The sequence below is a fragment of the Accipiter gentilis genome, chromosome 25 (assembly GCF_929443795.1).
Source record: "Accipiter gentilis chromosome 25, bAccGen1.1, whole genome shotgun sequence".
Classification (NCBI taxonomy): domain Eukaryota; kingdom Metazoa; phylum Chordata; class Aves; order Accipitriformes; family Accipitridae; genus Astur; species Astur gentilis.
The window spans coordinates 9,950,377-9,976,470 of NC_064904.1; the positions used below are offsets into that span (position 1 = coordinate 9,950,377).

General features: G+C 40.8%; 2 protein-coding genes across 13 annotated transcripts in view; one reads left to right on the forward strand and one right to left on the reverse strand.

Moving 5' to 3' along the window:
- The window catches only part of SLC25A47 (solute carrier family 25 member 47), a 28,244-nt gene extending 18,537 nt beyond the window's left edge, over positions 1–9,707 (forward strand). For 9 of the 11 annotated variants that reach the window (XM_049828943.1, XM_049828948.1, XM_049828945.1 and 6 more), the window contains 4 exons: positions 2,823–2,866; positions 3,164–3,235; positions 3,502–3,684; positions 4,798–6,009. In XM_049828943.1, the coding sequence (XP_049684900.1) occupies positions 2,823–2,866; positions 3,164–3,235; positions 3,502–3,684; positions 4,798–5,382 (884 nt within the window). In that variant the 3' untranslated portion in view covers positions 5,383–6,009. Of the gene's footprint in view, positions 1–2,822; positions 2,867–3,163; positions 3,236–3,501; positions 3,685–4,797 lie in introns of all 11 variants that reach the window. The other 2 variants (XM_049828946.1, XM_049828952.1) reach the window with 1 other exon arrangement.
- A 32-nt stretch (positions 9,708–9,739) lies between these two features.
- WARS1 (tryptophanyl-tRNA synthetase 1) overlaps positions 9,740–26,094 on the reverse strand; it is a 29,359-nt gene continuing 13,004 nt past the window's right edge. For both annotated transcript variants that reach the window (XM_049828938.1, XM_049828937.1), the window contains 8 exons: positions 24,370–24,478; positions 23,359–23,478; positions 22,571–22,753; positions 21,162–21,262; positions 19,781–19,893; positions 18,526–18,699; positions 14,302–14,442; positions 9,740–12,411 (listed from right to left, as the gene is read on the reverse strand). In XM_049828938.1, coding sequence (XP_049684895.1) covers positions 12,253–12,411; positions 14,302–14,442; positions 18,526–18,699; positions 19,781–19,893; positions 21,162–21,262; positions 22,571–22,753; positions 23,359–23,478; positions 24,370–24,478 — 1,100 coding nt within the window. In that variant the 3' untranslated portion in view covers positions 9,740–12,252. The remainder of the gene's footprint in view (positions 12,412–14,301; positions 14,443–18,525; positions 18,700–19,780; positions 19,894–21,161; positions 21,263–22,570; positions 22,754–23,358; positions 23,479–24,369; positions 24,479–26,094) is intronic.

Below are 26,094 nucleotides of genomic sequence, written 5' to 3' on the forward strand. Positions count from 1 at the left end.
CACAGCTGCTACAGTGTTACTGGGAGGGAGTCCCACATGAACCAACTCCCGTATGCATGCTATGCATTGCTGGCCTTGTTCAATTCTGCTGTGCAAACAGGGCATGTGTGGGTCATGCTATCTTTGTCCCAGGCTATTTATATCGCATGACATTCTGCAAAGCCCTTCTTCCTCAGCCTTCGATAGACTTGGCTGAGCTCTTCAGCTCTGACAACTTAACTGCTCGGAGTGATTTGGCTTTTAAGGAGCGCAGTTCATGGCAGGCTGTGATTGTTTGGAGATTTGGGGGGCTCACATCTCCACTTTGGTGGGAGCAGTGAAAAATTTTCCTTTATGGTCTCCTCCCAAATGGAGATGTTCGGTCCTTGCTGGAACCAGGCTGAGTGGGGAGCCCTTGGGACTGAGAAGCAATGAGAAACAGGCTGGTTTGGGGAAAACCTGCTTTATTTTGTTTATGTTGCTGCTGTCTCTGCATCTTAATGTGTGAACAGGACAATTTCTCCAGAAGGGAGGACACTTCTTGTCAAGCACTGACCCAAATCAGCCTTGGTCCCTGATGTGCATGAGCCAAGGCTCCTACCTTCCTGAGCTGGTGGAGCAAGCCAGGGCTTAGCTGTGCAAGGCACACGGTGCCCCTGCATCGCTGGCGTCTGGCCAGCCCATGGCTGCTTAATCTAAGGTTCAGGAAGTCTGAACCCATGCGATGCCAAATCCTCCCGCCTGGAGCAGGGGTGCTTGGGCCAGGGGACTGCACCTCTGAGGTCAGCAGTGTCGTGCCGACACCGAGTTATGTGCTGCTCTTCCCTGGCTGGCGGGGTTCGTGTTTGCAGTCTGCCTCTGGCCAGCGGTCGGGAATCTGCCACAGCGTAGGTGGCCCCGGGTGACTCTGTGCGTTGTCACTCTGCTCGGACCAGAGGCGTTGCTCCTTCAAGCCATATTACTCTGGTTGTGTTTTCCCCCTCGCTGTCTCACTTCCAGCCTGATCTCATTTTGGTTTCGAAATACAGAAGGTGGTTTCTTGGCCCATTTTTCGTTTTCATTGCTAGTTATCTGGTGGCAGATTTGATAGAGATTTTTGAAGAACAAACCTCATTTTTCTGCAAGCAAGATGCTGTTGGTTGTTTTCTTCAGAGTAAGGCACTTCGGGATTGTCTCCTGGTGACTCACGCCAGCAGCTGCTGCTTTTTTCCAAAACGCCGTAGAGCTTTCCAGAGCTCCCAAGCAGATGTGTAATCACAGGTGAACATGCCTAGTGAAATACCTGCAGCAACTAATACATTTTTAAGTATCTTGGGTTTTATTTTTTTTAAAGAAGGACTCAATGAGAGGCCGTTTCCAACCTGTGAGCCACCAGACATGCACTGTATCTATGACTGCCTGACCCCCTGAAGGGCTCATACAGCACTTTTCTGAACTTGATTTCTATCTAAATAACTCACATGGCTACAGCTCCATCGTCCCCCAGCCTGGTTTCCTCTCAGATGACTTGGCAGTTGATGTACTGGGAGGGAGTTAGCTGGTCAGCGTTGTATCTGCCAACAGATGCATTTAGATCAGAGCTGAGAAATGCAGCGAGGTAAAAGGGCAGGGATGGTGGGTGATCTGTTTGTTACTGCCACCGGGAGAAGTCCATGTTGGAGCTCTTTTGCTCTCCTTATCTGCCACTAAGGCAGTAACTTTGTGTCGTGGCCAAAACATAGCACCGTACCAGCTACTAGGAAGACAGTTAACGCTATCCCAGCTGAAACCAGGACACTTTGTCTCGCAGGATTACGGCATTTCTAACTCCAGTGGCTATTTGAAGGTCTCAAAATGAGCCCGGGTGTCGATAGAGGATTGACAAGCTCCCCAGCAGGCTGGGCGTGCCGTCACTCCCGCAGGCAGGGAGTCGCGGTGAGCCGGTGCGTGGGGTCTGCGGCTGAGCACGCCGCCTTGGCGCACGCCCGGCACTGATCCCTCGCTGCCCCTGAATCCTGCCGAGCCCCGAGCGGCGGAGGGCGGGTGGTCCCACCGCAGAGCAGCGTGCCGGTTGTGCTGCGCCCCGGCGTCGCACCGGCCTGCCGGGGCTCCAGGCAACCTTTGGTTTTGCTTCTGGCTCTGCTTTTGCAGCAGTGTTCGGTGCATGTAGGAGATGCGCTTCAGAGGCTGAGTCCAGCATGGTGCCACGGACCCTAATGCGCAACAAATTCCTCACCCAGGGCGTTAGATGTGCTCTGTAAGGTGCAGCACGTGTCCAGTCCCTGGTGTGCAGGAGGCGGCAGCAGGACCTCTCCTGCCTTCAAGAAGGAAGACAGACTGCTGAGGACCACCCCTCTTTTATAGACATCTTCATGACTGCTGCTTTTTTTCCTTAATATCTCCAAGAGTGGAGAACCAAAATTGCTCCAGAGACCCCCTCGTGTGAGTGGGGATGCTTTGCACTTCATGCGAGGGTGCTTGGTCATAGTCCAAAGACGCTTTACCGTCTAAGGTGAGAGGGGGAACAGAAACAGTCCAATATCATACAAGTCATCTCTCCAACCTTCCTGCAGCAGTGCTTTCTGTGTTTCCCCCAGTCTCGGTTTGCACTGTGGTGTTATTCCTCCTGATGAGCTTCCTGTGATGCTCAGATTCCTCTTCTGAGCGTGCCTTGGTCACACAGAGAAGTCTGTGCGTTTTGCTCTGTTATTCTTGGCTCAAACTTTCTCTCTGGAGCTCAAGAGAGGTCTGGTGCCAAGCACAGCAGTGCTCTGAAGCTGCATTTTTCTGCCTTCCTGCCATGGGGGAAAATGGTCTGTTGTGACGTGCATTGTTAACCATCTCCAATACACTCTCTGTTTCAGGTGGTCTAAGCACAGCAGTGGGTTATCCGCTGGAGACAGTGAAGGTACCTACCTGTTGGACCTTTATTTCTTGACTACAGGCTGAAAACAAACAGGCCCTTTTGCTTTCCTCCTCCCTTTTAGAAAACTAGTCCCATGGCAATGCTTTCAGCTTTGTTACATCAACATATTTCACTTTATTTGGCTGTGTTGTTTTTCTCTATTTTTTTTAAAAAAAGTAAATTGTTTGGTGATGCTATTTAATGGCTAATTATCTGGTTTGCTGCTATGGCATTTGTTGATTTTTAAAATTTTTTTAAAAATCTGATATCTGCATTTCAAAGTTGCCCCTGTATTCCTAGGTGAGAATTCAGACTGAGAGGCATTACAGTGGGATTTGGCACTGCATTCAGGAAACATACAGGACAGAAAAAGTAAGTACCTCTCATCAGAATTGCTGATACCAGGTACGGATGACTTGTTTCAGAGAAGCAGAGCTTCCTCTGCCAGTTTGGGGAGGACAGGCAGCAGTTACGTACAACCATTTGTTGGGAGAAGGGTCAGGATGAAATTTAGCTTTGCCGATGAGCTGTAAGATGGGAGTAAGTTTTGGCTCAGCAATGTATGGCCAGGGTTTTTGGGCAGATGCTTTCGCATGCCATTCTCTCTTAAAAGTGTTCTTTTTCCTGTTTCCGACTAGGTTTGGGGATTTTACAAAGGTGTGTCTGCATCGGCTCTCACAGTATCGGTGATTTCTTCTGTTTCATTTGGCACGTACAAAAACTTCCTTTGTACGATCTGCAAGCTGCGATATGGGGCTGCAGATGCGAAGCCGTCCAAGCTGGATGTTTCTCTTGCCGGAGGTGCTGCCGGTGCTGTCCGGGTAGGTAAACAGCCGAAAGGGAAAGCAAAACAAGAGATCTTGTTCACAAACTTAGGAGGCTGGAAAAGCAGTGAATGTTTTCTGTCCGGGAGGCCACAGGGGAGCCTGCAACGAGCCCGGTGGGTTTGTTTTTCGCAGGGGGTCACGCTCTGCCCACGCTGGCCCCTCGCTGGCTGGCCCCGTGCTGTGGCCGAGTCCTGCTGGGCAGCTCATGCCGGATTTGGTTTAGAGTGCCAAAACACTTAAGAACACGCTATTAAGAATGACATGGACCTTGGCAGCAAACGCAGAAAAAGGAAGAAAAACACCCTGGGCAGCAAACTTTCCAAGTGACTCTGATGGTATGTTTATGTAAGAAAGATGTAACTCAGCATGTTAAAGCACAGGCCGGTGTTTTGACAGTGGCTGCACAAGCCCGGCACAGTATCGCTGTAAAAACGGGCAGGAGACTGCTGCATTGCCTTGTCAGGATGCAAAACTCAATGGGGCATCAATGAGAAGTGATGCTGCCTGGCAAACATGCATGATCCCAGGGCAGGGAGGCGAGGCTGAATCCAGGAGCAGCTTCCCACAAACAGATGGATTTCTGCGAGCGTCTGCAGGAGCTGTGAACACGGCGGAGCTCACCCCGGCACCCCGATGGCGTGCTGGGCAGAAATGCATGCCGGGTCACAGGAAATCCTCTTACAGAGCAGTCCAGATGGTCGGGTTTCTAGGTGTTCCCTCGCAGGCAACGACTCTACTTAACACAGGCTAATTTTTTTAAAGTGTTTATGGCCTTGGTTCCAAATACAGATACACACAAGAGCCCTGATGTATGCTACCCTATAGCTGAGGACATCCCCCTTTCATGCCCGTCTGGTTTATCAGGTTGTTACAGCTGTTTCATATCCTCTGATTTCTGCCTCAACTTCCACTCTGCACAGCGCAGCCTGCACGCGTGTCCTGCTGCTGCTGGGCGGGATTTAGCACAGACAGAGGGGAGGAGGCTGGAACTTGCTGGTTTCAGATAATATTGTTGCCTGAAGAGGTGGGAGACAAGGAATTTGCGGGAGAGGGATCAAAACACTGTTTAAATATGAAGGGTTAAAATACCATCCTCTGATGTTACAGGTCGTGTTGATGACCCCTAGCGAAGTGGCTAAGGTTCGCATGCAGACTCAGAGGAACCCACATCCTTCCGTCGCATCTCCCCAGCCTGTTTCCAAGCCAAAGTACCGAGGGTCTCTGCACTGTCTGAAGGTGATCGCCAAGGCAGAAGGTTTTGGGGGTCTCTACAAGGGCTGCTCTGCATTACTTTGCAGAGATTGCTCTTCTTCTGCAATTTATTTCCTTACCTATTCTGCTCTGTGTGACTGGCTCACACCAGCCGGGCAAAATAAACCAGGTAGGTATCGGAAAGCATCTGACATTACCTGCAAAACCAGCTTATTTAGTGACACGCTAAGAGGGGAATCAGGCTCTCAGCAAACATCGCCCAGTACCTATAAAACCTCACCCAGATTCAGTCCTCGCGTGGGGTTGCTGTTCGTTTCCTTCCTGGCACCACGGGGCCATTTGTGCCTTCCCGGCGCGGGTGCCAACAGCCTGTGTGCGAGGGCTTCGGCAGCACGACCTTGTCTTGTCCCTCAGCAGCTACTCCTCTCCCTGTGCGAGGGGCATTTACGGCACGCTCCGGTGCCTACTGTGTGGGTATGAACTCCTCTTCATGCAGAAGTAGGTTGTGTAGCTAGAAATGGAACATGGACAAACCTCCCAGGAGCCATCATGGAGCACAGATCAGGGTCAGTCCGGAGCTTTGAAAATGAAGTCCAGGTGCAGAATGTAAAGACCCCGAAGTTTCCTGGTTATGATTTGGCTCCCAAAACCGAGTATTCACTTCGAGAAAAGATCAAAGAGATGACATTCAGCAAAGAGCATCTTCCTGAGAATTGCAAAGATAAGTAGGGTATGAGTGCTCTCAGGATGCATCACATCTAGTTTGTGCGGTGTTAAAATAGAGGCTGTCCCTCCACGAGCCAGTCTCATGTATTCAAAAATTGAGTATGCTGTGAAACTGAGAGGCCACACAGTTTGTGCGAGATCACTGGAAACATACAACTGCAAGAGCTGGACAAAATAACTGCTGAAAAAACACGGAAGATAACAACGTTAGCTGAGAAATCGGAGATGCTTGTGGCTGTATGAGTGCAAGGCTCAGGTTAACTGCTCCTCCCTTCACTCTCTCCGGCAGGTTTCCTCGTTGTGCTGCTTTCTGGTGGTTTCGCTGGAGTCCTGGCCTGGGGATTAGCTACTCCCATGGATGTCATCAAATCACGGATGCAAACAGATGAATCAGACCAGCGCAAGTACAAAGGCCTTGTCCACTGTGCTAGGGAAAGTGTGAGAAAGGAGGGTGCAAAAGTGCTTTTCAAAGGACTGGGTTTAAACTGCATTCGTGCCTTTCCTGTGAACATGGTTGTGTTTGTAACGTATGAAGCTGTACTGAGATTTACAGATCATTATACAAACAAAAAATAGCTTGTGCCATTCTATTCAGAGGCATATTTTGTTTCATTTGGTTTTTTTTGTAACACCACATCCACAAACAACTGCTGAACACTCCTTTGCTGGACAGAGTAAGAAGCATGGACATTTCAGCACAAAGCTGGATGACTGACAGCTTTGTTTTATTCTTATAGGATTACAAACTCATCAGGGAGTCTTGGACTTACATACAACTCCCTTTTATCTTGTTAATGTATTTAGACTGTAGCCACTGCTTAGGCCCTTGAAACATTTGCAAATAATTATGTTCTAAAAAGCTGGTAGTCTGATCGGAGATTTTGGTAAAGGATTCATTTTGTTTTCTACTGGCATAGAAAGCGATCTTCACAATGAAGGCAAGAGCTTGGGGGGGAGTTTGTGTAAGATCTAACACTATCCAGTGCGTGCTCTTTACATGTAACGCTCGTATTGCATTCACTGAGTAACTTACATATTTGTGCTTCAGGCTGCAACTTTTCCTTCCCTGCTGTCATTTTCCCCAAGTAGTCTACAATTACATCCCTTTGGTAGCAGCTTTTCCTGTCCTTACTTAATAAGTGGCAGACATGGTCTGTTTATATAATCGTGCTAATGGCCCCATTGAAAGTGAAACCAGGCAGAGGTTCCTGTAAACCATGTGATTTTCTCCCTGTGCAGCTCTGAGCATTACAGCATCAGTCCCTTGCTGGAGGCTGACAGCACCGCGGCTCTCCGGAGCTTGGCACAGCTTTGCAGGCAATCTGTTCTCATCCTGGAATGAGGGTAGAAATAGATGCAAACCCTCTTTGCTTCTCAAATGAAAGGCTGCCATAAAATCTGTGCACTGGCAGGGGGGGGGTGGGGGTGGGGGACGCGGATCCGGCAAGTTAAAGGAGCATTGCAGACTTGTAGAGTATAATAAAGAATTACAGCTTTTTAAAAGCGTATACTCTTCTCCCTTTAAACTACGCTGTTAGGAGCAGCTAAATGTTTTATTGTCAAAGGTACCTTCTGAAAGAATTTCTGACTTTCCTAACAATTATTTCTTTTTCACAATGGTAAAGTTTCATCAACACGTCGGTTGAAAAAAACCAACACCCACACTATTGCTTCTGAAGGAAAACCCCTAAGCCCAGAAATACTTTAATTTGCTCATCCCACTTCAGGAGCGGTGTTATTTGTCTTCTGTCTCTGTTTTAACCCCTGGATGATGACATCTGGAGCAGACTGCATCCAACACGTCAGATTCTGCTGAAAGTGCATTTTTGGAGGGAAAGAGGAAGACTCCATTTTTTCAAGTAGGGTTATGCCCTTCTGGTCCACAGCCAATTTTAGCAGTTGATAGCATGGCTTTGACTACACTGACAGTAATTTTGCAGCAGACAGGACTTGTCAGCTACCCTGGACATAGAAAAAAGGATCTTGTACTAGAATGACAAGTTAAAAAATTTCAGGTGCTACTAGAAAAGAATAAAGGGGACTTCTTCCACTCCAGACAGAGACCAGTAAAAAGCTCCAGAACTGTCCTCTGGAAATCTAAGCCTTCAACTGTTTTTTTTTTTTAAACATGTTCACAGCCATGCTATCAAACAAAAATCATAATTCTTCTCTCAAGAGTCTAAGCAGCTCTTGCAGCTGATGCAAGGGCTGGGTTAAAAGACCAGGCAGGTGCAGAGTATGTCACCTTAGAGGGGAGCGAAATGAAAGACCCAACACTGAACCGGATTCTCACCCAAAGCGCTTATGGCCTCAGCAACCTACCACCCCCAGTTACATCTTGGGCCATCAGCACCAAACTTCCTTTAGTCAGAAAGTCCTTACAACAGAAGATTTAATTAATTTAATTCCAAGATTTGGAATTCCTCTTAAGATGGCTCTTAAGAGTCTACTACCCTCACCTCTTTCTACAAGGGATGCATTTAACTGAGTGCTGTCCCAGCCCAGTAGTGATTTATCCCAGCTCTGCCTGCATGTTTTCTGGAATCAAACTCCTTCATGCTGTATTGTTCTCAGCTGACCTTGTTCTTGGGCATTACCTCCTCTGAACAGAGACAGTAAGAAACTGCCCGCAAATCAGACTAAACAACCAACCGTTTATTGTTAGGCAGTGTTGATACCATCCATGGTCAGCCCAAGGTTTGAAAATAAAGTAGCTCAGCTTTCCTAATAGGCCTATGCGTTCAGATGACTACAACTGTCTCCTCCTGTGGATGTAACTGAAATACAGCTGGTTTCAAGAAACAGGAATTACAGATGAATTGTAAAAATGAGTGGGACAACTGTGGAAGCCAGTGTGAGGGGCTGAAAACTGTAAGCCTCAGGGTGTTAAGCATCATATAAAAGCAGGTTCTCATGTGACCTGAACAAATGCTACACAAGAGACCAAGTTGCATCTTCAGGCAGCTTATTTCAGGAAGGTAACTGCTTTGCAATCCATCCTGTTCACAGGCCTTTACTGGAAAAAAATATAGACAGCGTATGACAACCTGCCTTAGAGCAAGAACTCGCAGCTAATTTGCACTGATGCAAACTACCAACAGGAACAGGAATTGACTGTGTTAAACACAGGCACATAAATATGAACCAGTTTTTGTTTAATGACATGATACATCGTACATATCATGTACTTCACTACATATACACCAAACTGAGTGTTTGGCTTCAGGATTTTAGAACTTGACTGCTTTATTTTCTGATTTCTTTATATTACCTTGACCTTCAGCTACTCGCAGAACTACTTAATCTGATAAATCAGCTAGCAGAAGGCCAACTATTTAATTTGATAAATTAGCTAACAGAATGAAGACACCACATTTGCTGTACTGATATTGGGTTTATGCTGCTACAGGGACTGCAGCTTGTTGTACAGATGACTTCTTTCAGTAACAAAGTTGGTGGCCTTGAAAAAAAGAAAATTTTCTTTGGAAGGCACATTCTGCTTCATGTTTTCACGTTGCTGATAATACTGTTTTTCTCTGACAATGTTTATGAATATCCAATTAGGTTTCAGCATGCCATTTCATGGTGACTTGACAAGAGTCACTTGGTGACTGTGGAAGAGCTATGCGAAGCTATTCAGAATCTGTGCTTTTCAGACAGCAGCAATTGTGGAGTATCATGTTTCCACTTAAGTACCAGTCTTTACGACAAACCTACTGAAGCGTTATTGTAAATGGGTCACATCGACCTTTCCCTCTTTCTGAGCTGGCTGCTGTACATAGGGAAATGCAATATCCAGTCTTGCTTGTGACCAGTTAATCTTTGGACAACTGACCCTTATTAGCTTTCTCTGGGAGCAATCTGAAGTCCACGTGGTAGGACTGGATAGAGGGGGTTATAAGGCAGCCTATTTCACTAGTTGAAAGGCACTGGACATCAAAACAAGGACCAGATCCATCAGATGACTAAATCAACACCTAAAAGGGTAGGAAGAGACGTCAAAAACAGAGTAAGTATAAATTAAGCCTTTTAAAAATTAAAAAAAAAAAAAAAAAAAAGGAAAGAGTAAAAGCAAAGAAGTTTGATACGGACTTTTATCTACATTTTTATTACAGTGAGATGAACAAAAATACGAGCAAATTGAGGAAAATGTAATGAACATTGCCTGATAACATTCTTAGACAATTCATGCATGCTTTTGAAGACTGCCTTGTCTTGACTTTTAAATACCTCTGGGACATGAATTGTAATTACAACAGTTTTAGGAATTTGCCAAGACTCCTCTGAGAAACTGTGTCATTTGAGAAACATGTTTGTAAGAATTCATCAGAGTACTTGAACAAGGTGCTTGCTCAGTAAACAAATACTAAATAATTTTGCTATCACTTTCCTTTCTAGAACTTTCAAAACAGATTTTAATTATTGTGTTATAAAATTAATCCATATGCTTAGTTAGAATAGAACACACTACTATTTCTCCTACAGCATATTTCCCTTTCCTGAATAATAAATTAATCCTTAATGAAACAAATCTTGCAGGACAAATCTGCATATAATATTTTAAAGAAGAAATGTGCATTATGAGTTTGTAAAAGCTCTTTAAAAGTCAATTTAAGTCTTATATTTTATGTATAGCTTAAAGATGACAAAGAGTAGACTGCAAAAATAGGAAGGTCATCATTAAAATCTAAAGTAACCAAGAATTAGTATCTTTAGTACTGGATATAAGAAGCTATTTTTTTTCCTAAGAATTGCTCCACCACTTAAAAAAAAAAAAAAAAGCTTTTCTACTGATTGTTAAACGCTTGTTAGCACTGAGATACTACGTCTGTGGGTTATAAAGAGACAGTTGCTGGTAAACATTTACTTTAATACATTAAAGTCAATGGCATTAGATAAGTGATGCCAGCTCACATAAACTGTAAAGAAAAAGACAAAAGCTTAGCATTGCTATTTTCAGCACAAGTTTGAAACGCATGCAATAGGACTAAACTTGCCTTGCATTCCAGTCTTTCCTTGGTACCTTGCACAAACACAAACGAACAGGGGCCCTTCATATACAACTTGGCACACTGGCATTTCCATCTCAGAAATGCAAGGTCATTGCTGGAGAGGACATGTATGCTGTCACAGAACCACTACTGGTGGGAAGACAGCGGCACCAGCTTCAGGCAGCACAAATAGCCCAGAACATTCTCATCTACTAACAGGCTAATCCAAGGTTGACTGAAGTCAGTGAGGAGTCTCACCCTTGAAACTTCTCCCTCAACCCAAGTGTAATCAGCTGACTTCAAAGGTTTACAGTCAAATTAAAAGTATGCTTTTTTGGTTTTTTATTCTAGTTTTTTTTTCTTTTTTAAAAAAGAATGCTACAGTTGATATATGTCCACTAGGCCCCACAGTACAGAAACTGTTAAAGTTTAAATCTTTCACACCTCATTCAAGTGCCTGCCTTATAATTTTAAATGATTTGCAAATACCACACTTCAATACCCACCTGTGTTATCAAAGGTATTTTTATTTGATTTAGATAAGACTATGTCTGGGCTAGTAACTTTCTATTCTATATAAATACAAGGCAGATCTAACAGTTTGGATTCAGCACTGTACATATTAAAACAAATTAGCTAATAATTTGAATTTTTCTTCCATAAATCATAGCAAAGACATTGAAGTTCTTTTTAAAAAAGGAGATAATTAAATATTACATGAGGTATTTTAACAAAGTATATTTTCTCACTGGAATACATCTTAAAATAAGTACCCCTAGTTCGAATGACTTGGCGCAGTAAAACAGAACAGACAGTACTACAAATATCCCTGTGACCAGCAGCAACTTCATTTTCACAGCATGATTTAACACTTGGTATTTTTTTATAACTAGAAACTAAAATTTGCATTCCATACTATCTTCCACCTGAGCATATGAAGGAACTTTATAACCTTGTGATAACCTCCTCCCTCCAGACACAGTCAGACCAGTTAAATAGCTGCAGAAACAAAAGTACAGCGAGTTTTCTGTGATTTGCCCCAGGTCAAGGAGGAAGACAGTAGCAAAACCAGCCTGATATTCTTTTTCCTGTGTTCGTCACAGATCTTCATTTTTTCTGTACTGATCCCAGGCCTAAGTTACTGTGTAATCTACTTTGTAACATTCACTATCTTTTTGTGTGCAGCGTGTTCCCAGTAGCCCAAAAGGGCATGCAGTCTAGTAAACCAAGATATACAGGACAAAAGAAAATGGAGCTACTAGTTATTAGTTTGAGATATGACCTCTTATCAACATATCTAAAACAATTTACAAGTTAGGCTTTATCATCAAAATGGAAGTTTTATTTATATTTTCAACATGAAATACAACCAAATAGTGTTGTGCTGACAGACATGCTTTTCTGCAAGATTGGGCAATTCTGTCTTGCATATTCTCATTTTAAATAGATGCGAGTCCTGTTTTAAACTTTTCCTGTACTCTGATGTTCATTGGAATTAACTCATTAAAAGCTGTATTTATAAAGCACTGATTCTGATTGCAGGCTGTATATAACCAGGGAGTGATGACATATGACAGAAGACAACTATTACTCAGTTTTGGTTTATCCAGTAATAAGTTACATAGGCATTTCTTCAAAATTCAAAAGCTAGCTTCCGTGGAGTCATGAACTGCTTCACCATTTCATCTGTGACCTGCTTCCGTCTCTCTTGATGAGCTGCTATCAAGGGCTGCAATGTTTCAATAAGAACCTTCTTCAGCTCCCCCGTGAGCAATTCCCCGCTTGTGTATGCCTGTCAAGAAAATGTTGATTGCTAAAAACAGTGCTATATGGAAAAAGACTCAGTGACATATATTTCTTTAAAAGCCTGGCCCTAGCAAATACAGATTTGGATGTCTTAAAAATAAGCACATGACTTAGAAGATCATGTGGTACCACTCTGAAAATGTAACTTGCAAAATTGCTTGTTGCCTTTTAAAAGATTAAGGCAGCTGGGCAATTTCATATGTGACAAGTTATATGGACTGAATAAGATACATTCTCAAGAATTTAACTAAGAAATCCTGTAATTATTTGCAGGAAACTTCATATTTTTCTCCCCAGAATCCCAGTTCAAATAAACAGTCACCCTAAGCTGTTTTTTTGCAGTAAGAAGTACAAATTCTCATATCTTTCTCTCATTGCATTTGTGTAAGAGATTAGATGTGATTAAAGTATCGTTTTTATAGCAAGGACAGTCAGAATCTATGTTCACACTAGTAGTCATATTCACAGTTGGTAATTTGTTCGATTGCTCCGATACTGAAAATGCTTTAGCTAGAAGCACAGGCTAACAGCTGACTTGTTCAACCCTGGTTAGAAACCATAGGTGGGGCCATTCAACTATGATTTGAAATAGCAATAAACATGATAATCTTACCTCCCCTTGTCATCAAGTCATTCATAACACCAATTCAAGGTGCAACTGTTACTGATTGAAATAGCAATAAATGTGATAATCTTACCTCCCCTTGTCATCAAGTCATTCATAACACCAATTCATGGTGCAACTGTTACTGATGCTCACTCAGCAACAGCAAAACATGCTAACAAGAATAAACTGAATTGTTGTAATTTCAGTGGTGTTTTTTGGGGGATAATTTTGTTTGTTTGTTTATTATAAAAACAATGATAATGCTTTCTCTTGAGTATCAACTTCTAAAAGTTTCTCCTTCTGGCACCATAACTGAAACAGCTCCACTAATGCCGCTATAAGCAGCGACTTCATGTTCTCTAATCTGGTTCTGAGGCAGCACTGCACCAAGCTGCTGGCTGTGGTCTACGATTTGAGCTCTGTAGCAGAGTTATGCTGGTGTTGTTGGAGTGGTTGGAGACTAATGGAAAACTGCTCAATACGTCAAATGTGCTCCAGATTTCTGTAAAGAATTTACAACAGTTTGCATGGGAATTAGTAGCTATTGAACTCTGCTCTTGTGTGGGAAAGAGTAGAGGGTTGGAGAAAAAACTGCAGCCCTTGATGTTCTCGCAGCTGTTCCCAGCAGGAGAAAGCTGATAAATCGATGTGACATCGGTACTATCAACCGCAGATACTGCCTTCCAGAGAACGCTTACTGCTTAGTATTGATAATGATCATAGAGCTGAAGGAAGCAAAATGTCTTGGTACTGCCCCAGGGACAGAAGTCAGCCAGACAGGTTTAAGGAAAATGCAACTTGCATGAAGCAGTTTTTGCTTGTCATCAGTGAATCAATTCCTCATAGCTATGACATTTCTTGTAAGAAACCACAAAAAACCAGCAAGCTTTAGACATGAGTCTTTGTAATTTTGCAGAGTATTTAGGTACCTTACACATTATGAACAGGCAGAGTGTACTACACAGTTAAAACAACATTAACACTAAGGTGGCCTCATTTGAAGGGTAGGGGAGATACTGTCCTACTTGGTGTCGGAGATCCTTATGAAAATACTAAGGATTTTTTTTTTTTTTTTTTAAAAGAAGAGCTAGATTGACCTGGGAGAAAGAAGAATATTGCAAACAAATAGAGAGATCTTAATATTGAAACTTGCAAGGGATGGAGAGTGCACACAATTAGCTTCCTGGAGAAGGTTCATTGGAGGACTTAGTTACAGCTTTGTCTTCACAATAAGGAATTAATAGTATTATCTTCAACTTGGCTACTTACCTGCTTCAGTTGTTCAAGTCTGTCATCATCTTCTAGGAAGAAAGTCAGGTACATAAAAGATACATCAACATCACAGTTACCCCCGTACTTCCTGTGTTCTTCAATAGTATCTCTGCCTCCCGAGAAGGCATGCTTGTTGATCTGAAACAGCATAATGATTTTATGATATAATTTCTACTAAATTCTGGATTACTATATTGTAAACAGAGGTGTATCATGATCCTCCAAATTCTATACTAAGGACTAGCTGACGGGTGAGTGGGGCAAGTTAATGTAGAGCCTCAGGACTGAAGCTGGGAGGCAAAAGGAGTTCATCAGAAGCTAGCAGGGAAAAATGGCTATAAACATACAACCCAGACAGAATAATCGGACCAAAAATAAAGCAAAAATGAAAAGTAATACACCCAAGATTCAGTCAAATAGGTTTTACGTCCCTTTTGCTGAAGCAGTTGCCTGTTGGCTAGAATTTGTGCTTACAGGAAATGTACTTTATGTAAGAAAAAATAAGATATTCACTTCAACAAGAAATTAATTTTGAAGGAGATGAATCATAGAATCATTTAGGTTGGAAAAGACCTTCAAGATCCTCGAGTCCAACCATCAACCATGCCCACTAAACCATGTTCTGAAGTGCCTTGTCTATATGCTTTTTGAATACCTCCAGGGATGGTGACTCAACGACTTCCCTGGGCAGCCTGTTCCAATGTCTGACAACCCTTTCAGGAAAGAAATTTTTCCTAATATCCAACCTAAACCTCTCTTGCCGCAACTTGAGGCCATTTCCTCTCGTCCTATCTCCAGCCACCCGACAGGAGAGACCAACACCCACCTCACTACAACCCCCTTTCAAGCAGTTGTAGAGAGCGATAAGATCTCCCCCCAGCCTCCTTTTCTGCAGACTAAACAGCCCCAGCTCAGTCAGCTGCTCCTCACAAGACTTGTGCTCCAGGCCCTTCACCAGCTTCATTGCCCTTCTCTGGACACGCTCCAGCACCTCAACGTCTTTCTTGTAGTGAGGGGCCCAACACCGAACACAGGACTCAAGGTGCGGCCTCACCAGTGCCCAGTATAGGGGGACGATCACCTCCCTGCTCCTGCTGGCCACACTATTTCTGATACAGACCAGGGTGCCGTTGGCCTTCTTGGCCACCTGGGCACACTGCTGGCTCATATTCAGCCGGCTGTCAACCAGCACCCCCAGGTCCTTTTCTGTCAGGCAGCTTTCCAGCCACTCTTCCCCAAGCCTGTAGCGCTGCGTGGGGCTGTTGGGACCCAAGTGCAGGACCTGGCACTTGGCCTTGTTGAACCTCATACCATTGTCCTCAGCCCATCGATCCAGCCTGTCCTTTGTAGAACCTTCCTACCCTCGAGCAGATCAATGCTCCCACCCAACTTGTTGTTGTCTGAAAACTTGGTGAGGGTGCACTCCATACACTCATCCAGATCATTGATGAAGGTATTAAACAGAACCAGCCCCAATACTGAGCCCTGGGGAACACCACTTGTGACCCGCTGCCAACTGGATTTAACTCCATTCACTACAACCCTTTGGGCTCACCCATGCAGCCAGTTTTTCACCCAGCATGAAGAAAGCATGGAGAATTTTTGAAGAAATCCTAGAGAGAACCTAGTCTCCTCATTTTCTCAGGGAAAAGGAAAACAAGAGAAAGCAAAGATAAAGATTACAAATGCCTGGCTAGAATGGCTAAAATTAGACAAATGCCCTGTTGTTCAGTCTAAAAATGGAATACTTGCTGACTGTCCCCCTCTCTTCTTAAGCGTAGCTTCCTATGGGGAGATGAACTCCACTGTTGAATAGATCTATCTGCTAATCCCATTCCCTGTAAATTCAGAAACCACTGGCCAATTTGAAAAAATTTATACATGTGTAGAACTCTCAGAGGATGCTAATCTTCCTACAAATTAAAAGAAAATAAATTGCCAGGAAGAAAAAAGCATTTCTCAACCATAAGCTGAGCTTTCATTTGGCTCTTGTATCTTTTCAGATATCATCATCAACCAGCCAAGAGACACACATGCATATGAAGTAGATATTTTTTTATTTTAGTTCTGGTACCTAGGAACTGATATACATTTACAATTTTGGAACATTTTTATCACCTGTATGACTGTCTACTGCTTTTTTGAATCTTTCTAACCACCACATTACAGATGATGTCTTGTGACAACGAATTACATACAAAAATGATGCACTGATAAATATCTAAAGAAAATAAACTGCCATCTGTCACATTACATCTATTCTTATATTGTAGGACAGCCTGAATAGTTTTACAGATACTGAGGCAGCTACGTTTTTACATATTGTTTTGCACTTCTCCTAACCTGTCTCCTTACTAGATTTTGAAAGTCTTTGTACGAAATTTTTTCTATGTCCCTCCTCTCTACAGTCTGCCTTCTTACTAAGAGAGGGATTAAATACAATATGCCAGGTGAAAACACATTACTGTTTTACACAAAATGTTGCCTATATTAATCTCAAGTTCACTTTTTACATATTCTGGCACCTGTTCATTGACTGAGGGTTTCAATGATTTATCTATAGTGATGCACTGATCTTTTCCCTGAATTAGAATCTCAATAACAGTTTCTAGGAAAACAAGCAAATAATTGAGCTGTAATTTGGTGCTGATAGGTGAAATAAGACTAGTTTATTGTAATGCTGCCATTTACCTCCTTAGATTTCCGAGATGCTTCTCAGCCTTTCCCAATATCTAGTATTTTTTCATCTTCTATTACCTGTAAGTTTTGAACCTCATTACTTAGCAACATACTAGCAATCTGAAAAATGCTGTAAGCAGTAATTTTTTTTTTGTGCAGCAGTGGCACTCTCTTTTTAACATCCATCCATCACCAGAAGACGCCTTTACTACTCTAATTTTTTATTTATTGGCCATAACAATATTTGGTCTTTCACTCAAGTTCTAGTTCCATAAAGACTTCTTTCTGATGGGCTTCAGAAGCTGAAATAAACCTCAGTTTGCCCTCCATTACTTAGTACTTTATATTATGTTCAGAATTTTCTCTTTATAGCTTTTATATTCCAAGTAGCTATAATTATTTTGTTATTTTTCCAACTAGTTTAAGGATAGCAGAAACAGGACTTACTAACTGCACATAAGGCATCTTGGATTTCTTTGCAGGTTACTAACTACTTGCCAGGAAAAAATGGAAGAATATTACCAGCATTACCACTAAACATATATCCTCTATTCTGAAATTATAGGCGTTTTTAAAAAACAACTGTGTAACTGTGCATATAAACTGGAATTATTATAATCCAAACACATGAAGAATTCCAATTCTTCAAAACAGTACTGTTTAATCAGTTTCTACAGAAGATAATGAATCATTATGAGGTTACTGCAGAAAAACCTGACCTGTACATGGGTTTGTTAACCATTAGAGAATTAATGAAGCCCACCCAGCAGAAATAACATATACATCTTTTTTTCTTGTTTTGATGGATAGTTATTTCATGTCTGGTTATCATACCTATAAATCTTTTTCCAAAGACTGATTTTTATTTATTTTTTTAAAATACCACAACACAAGTCAACTTTTGCTAAACTAAAATAATCTCAAACTGGATAAGAGGGATTCTCCTCTGAGCTAGAAGGGGCACTAGGAATATAGTCAGATAGGAGAAAAAGACCCTTCTAAAACTTAGGTGAAATTCAACATAATGTTTAATTGTGATTTGGAGGGAGGAGTGTATGGCAGCAGCAGATCCCCAAGCAGCAGGAAAAGTCTGACCTGTGTTGTAACTGTCATTGTGCAATACTTGGTGCTCCCAGCAAGGAGAGGCAGGCAAGAGAAAGAGCTATTTGGTTTACATCATGAACTGTCAGATTTCAAAACTATGGCAACATAATATTTATTTTTTAGAGTATGAGCCTCCACAGCTCTTATTCTTACACCGCTGCTCTGCAGATATCAGATAAACAAACATGACATTTTGTACATTATTCTAACTAGTATTTGTACTGTTAGACTTGTTGGCAAGGCAAAAGATTATATTTGACAGTCTAGGTAAATTTGCATAACTTGGTCAATTCCTGAAGATGCTTTGCAATGAAGCGTATGGGAAAAGAGATGCAGATATGTTCAAAGAAAACACTAAAAAATTGCCATTGTAAATGTGAGGGCCACCACTTCTCTTTGTTAAAAAGTTCTGCGCTCTCAAGTTTTGCAGGTCCTTACCTTTGTCTTTATTTGTTTGGGTGTATCAGTGAGGAAGATGGAGGAGTTTGGGTCACTAGCGCTCATTTTTGTCTGTGCTCCTTGCAAAGCTGGGAAGAAGACTGAGTGCATTAAGGCTGGTTTAGGCTGTCCAATTCTAGGTGCTACATCTCGGGTCATTCTAAAATAAGGATCCTAGAACAACCATCAATAAAAGCAAAGAATAAGTTGAAAAATGTGATTTAAAAGCTGATTAATGCTGACTCGTTCATCCCTTAACAGGTGGTCTCAAAAAAACCCCAAACCCCACAAAACATTCTAGAACCTACTTCCAATCCAGTTCATCCAGAAGAACAAACAAAATTCCTTTTTTTCATTTCCATAGTTTTGCTGTACACTCCAATTCCCTCAATTAATAGGCATATTTACAAAGATGTACATTAATTCAAATAACTGTGAAAACTATGCTTAGTACACCTGGAGGTGGATGTAGACTAAGATGCAAGCTTCCTCTCAAAGCATTTAACCACCAGCACAGAATTTGAATTAAAACTGTGATCAAGCTGGCAGTGCTGTGCTGATGATATGACTTAAATCAACTGCAATAATATTACTACATAATATTGTGGCTGATGAATGTAAGTACATCATCCTCCGGTGACTGTCCCTGTGACTAAAATAGCTAAAGATTCAGACAGTACAGGATTTGATTCCTAGAAACAATACTTAGTCAAAGTAATGACGCTACCACTGTCATTTGTAGCTGATGCCCTTCCATCCTCCCTATAGATCTGAATTGTTAAGGTTCTGCAACATTTCTGGCAAACTATTTCAATGCTTCTTTATTCTTACCGATAGAAGGTTTTTTCCCTATGGTTCAACATAAATCTCTTGTGCTGCAAGTTAAGGTCATTACATCTTGACCTAGTTACCATGGAGATGGCCAAAAGTTTCTTCCTACCCCCATGTCAGTATAATTTTGCGTAGATTTTACTGTCTTTGCTTTCATAGATGTCAGCTCACTGTGAACTGGGTTGAGATCAAGACAGATCCAAAACTGGCAAGAATGAGTAATGCATGAATACATGATTGTTGGGTTAAGCCTTCATCTTTGTCAGGACACAGCACAAAATCCCTTTCTCTCTTCGAGCTTATGCCCCAGAGAGGTGCTTGCAGGAATGTTTTACAGATGTTTCGATATACCGCCACGAAGCTTGAATGGTACATTACAAAACCATATCCATGAAAACCAAATTAAGTAATATGATTTTCTTACCTGATCGATAGCACATGGGATAAGACACTGAATGTTCTCCTTGCCATTGAAGATCTGTGGAAATGATGAACTGAAGGATGGAGCAGCTTGAATTGCAGGAAAGCTGATCTTTCCTAGAAAACAACATGTTTGGAAAAGCTGAGAAGCCAATATAAGCAATGATAAATAGAACTTTTTGAAATATGTAAAATGCACAAGTGAATCATTCAGATACTCATTTGAAGACCAACATCTATCTTTAACAAGCAGTGTTGCCTTATCTGAGGAAACTTTTTCATCTTTACCTTCTATGATGTCAACAAACCTCCAACTAACATAGAAACTAATGAAAAAAGGCAGGCTGTGATCACAAAGGTTCCAGAAAAGGTTCATCAGTGCATACTCCCTTCATCATTGAACTATCTACCCTTCTCAGAAATGCAATTGTTTATATCCTCACTCTGAGCTGCTCATTTTTTTCTCTTTGTGAGGGAATGAGTATAGAGCTACTAATCAGGCAAGTTCCCCTCTAAGACCTTAGAATCATTGCCATATGCATGCTGTACTCGTGAAGCATCTCAGATGTGCCTAGCTTTCTTTTTTATAAAGTGCTTAATCACAGAGCGACCAACCTGCTTCCCTGACAAAATCCTCTCAGAACAGAAAGCAAATAGCAGATTTTTCCAAACAGTAATGACGTAATTATCATAATACCAACTTTTATTAGAGCACTGTTCAGACAGAAGTAGGAATCTGTTCCTTGGCTACACTGAAGGCTGAAAAGCTGTCACTGGCCCAATTACTGGTCAAATAATTATGTTAGTGCTCAGGAACACCAAGGTTTTAATGCCATTTTTGACACAGAATCTTTTTTTGGCCAATGTGACAGAAACCTGCAATCACACTGAAGCAAATGGAAGGTAGAGTTAACCAACACCTTGATAATTAGGCTTTTGAGCGCTCCTTAACTTTTTTCATATATGTTTATGTGTGTGTGTTTGTATTAATGTAACCTTTTCTGAAGCGAAAAGCTTCTATATAAATTTGGTATAGAAATTTCTAGGAGGCGTAATTGGCTATAGCTTAAAAAAAAAAAAAAAAAAAAAGAAAAAGAAAAAAAAAGGAATAGTTCTCTATCCTGGGCACTTCAACGTTGGTGTTTTGTACTTTGATGTTACTAAGGCCAAATAGGTAGATATCATGCTAGAAATTTCACTGTACAGTGTTTTCTGTACTGAAGGAACCACAATAACACCCTTTTAGAATCAGCCTAGAAACATGCATCTTCTTGCTTTTTCTATCGTTTCCTGAGTGGCAGATACTAATCTCTTTAAATTATTACTTAAACAGTGCCATAGAGTGAAAGCAAGCATCACTTCTAGTAACTCATATTACTTCCTACCAATGCAATCACTGTCTGTAAAGCCAAAGATTCCTTTCACTTGGTTAAATGTAACATGCTTCTGAACTTTGACGATGTTTTTGTAGAATCCGGTACTTGTCCTGTGAGAAAGAAAGCGGAAAAATAAAACAAGAAGTAAGAGCAGAAAACTGTAGGTAGAAACTTTCACTCCAAAAGCTGAGAATGTCAAAAAACCTGCAGGATTAAATCTCACTGTTTTGGACTTTTTGTGGCCCACTGAGATGATAATTAGAGAATTATTTACAAACAATAATTTTATGCCTTGAAAGTTTAATTTATTCTTCCCTCCTCCCAACATTTACTGTAAATTTTTTTTGGTCACAATTAACTGTCTAAACCCAGAAATATTTTGATTTGGAAATGGTGTCAAAATGTCTCATGGAGCCTGAAGTTTACTTATCCTTATGCCTCCCTGTGAACTCAGGCAACCTGAATAGATCATGTCTTCTCTGCTGCTTGGTATCCCCAGTGTATCCCATACAGGACACAGCAGTTCACCAAAGGAATAGTAGCTCAAATCCTCCAAAGTGTGATCTTCTACAGCTAAGTTCCCCGGTTGGACTTTCTTTGTCACCAAATACAGCAGCAACATTTCCAAATAAAAAATAGGTTAGCAATTTCTTCCTTTTTTATTTCTGGTGGGGAGCTGAAGCAAAAGAAAGTGCAGTTCTGACCTGCCCTCATTCAGCCAGAGGGCAGATCTGTGTTAACACAACTTTTCTAAGGCAAGAAAGTCAGGAGAGTGAAAGGAAAAACTGCTTTGCAGGCTCTACGTTCTGGGGGCTGTACGTTATACAGTTTGTCTCTAAAACATATATTCTTTCATCCAAATCTTTAAGGAATCTCATCACCCCACATGGAAGAAAAAAGCCAACAGCTTCAGTCCTGAACTCTGCCATAAAATTTCTTCCTTCTGAGAAGGCAGTTCCAGCAGCAGTTTCTTTTTCTTTAATCTTCTTTAAACTTTATTCGAAGTTCAAATAATAATCTTTCATGTTGCATTATTAAATTAACTGACCACAACAAGTTGCTGAAATGCCTTTTGTTAGCACAGATGAAGTGCAAACACATCTCAAAGATTTTGATACCATCTTAAACAAATACATCTGGAGGTTTCTTGGTGGTTTAGGTATTTTTAAAATTTAGCTGGTTTAATATATTTTTCATAATATAACTTTAAGTATTATTTCATATGTTATACAGGACAATGACAATAATATATATAAAATGTTAGAGAGCAGAAAAATTAATATGTTTCTATTTTAAGTGATGTAAATTGAAGCTTTCAAATTTAGATACATTTATTAAAACATTGCTGGCTGTCAAAGTTGGACAGAAAATACAGACACATTTTTTCATTACAATGCCCTAAAGAAATTTTTACTTACCCCAAGTAGTCTAAATCAGAAAATATAAAGGTTTTATTGATGTCAAAACCACATGCAATGATGTCTTTTGCATTTTCTCTAGCATACTCATATGCCTTCTCAGTTGTCAGGTCCTTCCAAAGGTATTTCTCATCATCGGTTAACTGTATAACTAAGGGAACATCAAATACTTCTTGCAGCCACCTAATAAAAGCAGAAAGATTTTATTGCTAAGTTAAAATGAAGATGTAAGTCATGCAGTTAAAGTATTTTTATACATTTAAACAAAAGTATAAAAAGAGGTCTGCTTCTCTTTTCTTTGTATGCATATGCAGTTATGTTTATGTGTGTGAACATAATAAGCATTTTATACAGATTATAATGACAATTTAAATGGAAAAAACCTCACACTTATTGTTTCCTGTACATATGATAGTCACCATTTGCAATAGAAACAGAATTCAAAGAGACTTCTAACAATTTGAGTCCAATGTTTCTCTGTCCTGTTGCCACAGGCACTGCATTATGGAGTAATGTTACTGAGTCTCATCACAAACTCATTTTTAAGAACAACAAAAATTTTAAGGAGTGCCACAGGGCTAAGGGTGCAAGGAAGAGGGGTTTATGGTGATGCAGGGATTATGATAATTTTAGTGAAAAGGTAAGATTGCATTGTTTAGGTTCATTAATATTCACTTCACTTAAACACAACTCCTTGCAATGTATCATTTTGGCACTTCCATAAACCACCTTCAACACTTCCTTAGAAAAAAATGTTTTGATTAATACAAATGGTAGAAATAACTTACTTTGTGAATATGAATGGGATAAGATGACCAACATGCATTGCCTGAGAGGACGGCCCTCTGCCTGTATAAAGGTAAAAGGACTTCTTATTTTCATAAGCATCGAGGATTTGGTCCATATCTCTAAAAAAAAAACCAACAGAGAAAACATGATGCAACTCTTTAGGAAGAAGCATCCACAGCAAAAAGCTTCTATTCAAAATCATAGTGCTTTTAAAGCCAAATGTATTGATAAATAAAATATAGTATGTTAAGTGTCCTAGAAATGAAAATGTTTTGTTTGTTCATTTTTTTAATTTAAGAAAAGTATTGTCTCCTTCAGCCTCCATGAAAACAAAAACCTCAAAGAAAAATAATTAAAATTTTTTAAAAGTGCAACTTTTAAAATTACTTAATTGGATAATAATTTCTAAGACCTAGTGAAACAGAGCTGGGAATCATTTCCTAAATAGGTTCAAACAACCAGTTTGGAATGCTCTCTGGTGGAGGTTATGCCCTGAATCATGCTCAGACACTTATGTGAAACGTGCTAGCTGCCATAGGCCAAACGCCCATGCATGCTAACAGTTAAACAATGTAGACTGGCAGGCTTGTGCTTAAGATTATTCCCTGAGCCTTTTTTTATGTAATACGGATGCATAGGTCCACAGGCCATGTGAACCCTTGTTGTAATCAGCAGTGACACCATATAAGCCCTGGAGTTCTTTGCTAGGCCAATACCTTTGTCTGGCTGCTAACAGAGAGTCAAAATGGAATCTGTACAAAGCAAAGATTCTGTGCACATTTCTTCAATTTGGGATTAGTGGGGACATACCAGAAACTGATGCAACCAAGGGTTTCAAATCTTGCCAGGGGAAATCTGCAGTAGCTGCTAATTTCAAATGACACGGTTGGTTTACCTTGTTATAGAAGAACATGGTCGTTTGCTAGTCATAGGTTTCTCCCAATAATGTTCACAGAAAGTCTACTTAATTTAATAGGATCTTTTTGAATTTTAAACCAAGAAAAACTCACCTGTGAGAAAAAAAGATTCCTCTACGTAGAAAGCGGTGAGGTTTTTGCCCAGTAGCTCTTTCTATTCGATTGATCAGATCTGTGTCAATTTTACTGCTGCCAAACCGAACTATAATAATAAAATGTAAAAAAAAAAAGAAAAAAGCATAGCATAGCTAGAACCAGATTTTGGATTACCAAGAACATACCAATGTGGCCTAGATCAAAAAGGACATCTCCTCCTTCAAGTCTCAGGTAAAATGGCTAGATTTTCCTGATTCTTGCCTGAAGTCCTAGCAGTCATCTCCAGTACTAACTCTACACTAGGAGGCCAAGACTAACATGTAGTATTGGTCCATCCAAGACTGATTATAATTGCAGTCTCCTTATAGCAGAAATATTGATATTCAGAACAAAAAACATTCCAAAGAAACATATTTAGGTCAATAAATTGGCCTCTGTAAGACTAGGATAAAAAAAGGCCCTGAGGCTCTTAATGTTCCTCTCTTGATGTCTAAATTTCTGCCCCCATATCACATGGTTTTTTACTTTCCAATCCCAATACTCTTATGCAAACTGAATTCCTCCTTTATATGGATATGATTACAGACACTGCTCCCCTCAAGAGGCTTGAAAAGGTAATGCATAATAGTCTTCATGGCAATCAAGTAGGACTTACTACTTGGCGGTTTAGGAAATCAGCTTATTAATAAACAACATTTTCAGATGTAGTCATTTCATTCAAAAAAAGGTTTTGACAGAGTGAAATAGCAGTGTTTTTCCCTATTCCCCCCAAAACTGGACTGGGGAAGTTTTATTTCTTCAATAAAGCTTCCTATACTCCAGCCCCAATTCTTGGACCCTAATGAGCAGGTCAATGCTCTGTGATTTGGACTTGATTGAAAAAATCCAGACAAGAATCTATTCTTTGCTACTATTCTGCTCTGTTCAACATTAGAACAACTTGCACTATTAATTATTGGAAATGCCAAAGTATTCAAGAGAACAAAACAGAGATTCTGGATGTAAAGATACATTTTATATGTACAAAATATCTAGATCCATCTATTCCAACTGTCTTATTAAAGAGAGACTACACTGGCAAATTCCACGGTTATAAGACACATGTCCACATGGGAGAAGCACTTTGGCTCTTCCTAGCTGTTACGAGAAATAATTATTCCACAGGAACATATCACCGACACTTGATAAATTTCAGATGTCTTGACAGTTTCCTAAAGAAACTAGAAACAAAGAAATTAATTCTAAACCATTCATTATGCAGCTAGTAAACTATGACTTACATGACTACTATACTTCTGCCCTGTGGAAAACACAACAATCACTTTGAATGCCCCACATAAAATCAGGTTTACTTTGAATTCCCTCCTTAAGCATGTTCCTGCTTCCAAATTTTCTTTTTTAAGACAAAAGCAAGTAATATTAAAAGTCTTCCTGCAGGAATATTGTAATTAACCAAAATGTCCTTCCAAAGACTACAACTTTCCACCAGAGCAGGTAGGCTTCTAAAGTTACATCCTAGCACATGGTAACCATCCTTATCTGGACAGCGTTAACAGTTTACACCACTGGACAACAGAGAGACTGATTCCAGCTGGAGGCAGAGCTCTCTATCTGTGCTGGTTACCCACTGTACTACCTTGGGTATGCAACTCATTTACAAAGAAAATTAATATTCTTTGCTGCCTCTGCAGATTAAGCACACAATATTTGACAAGTCAAATA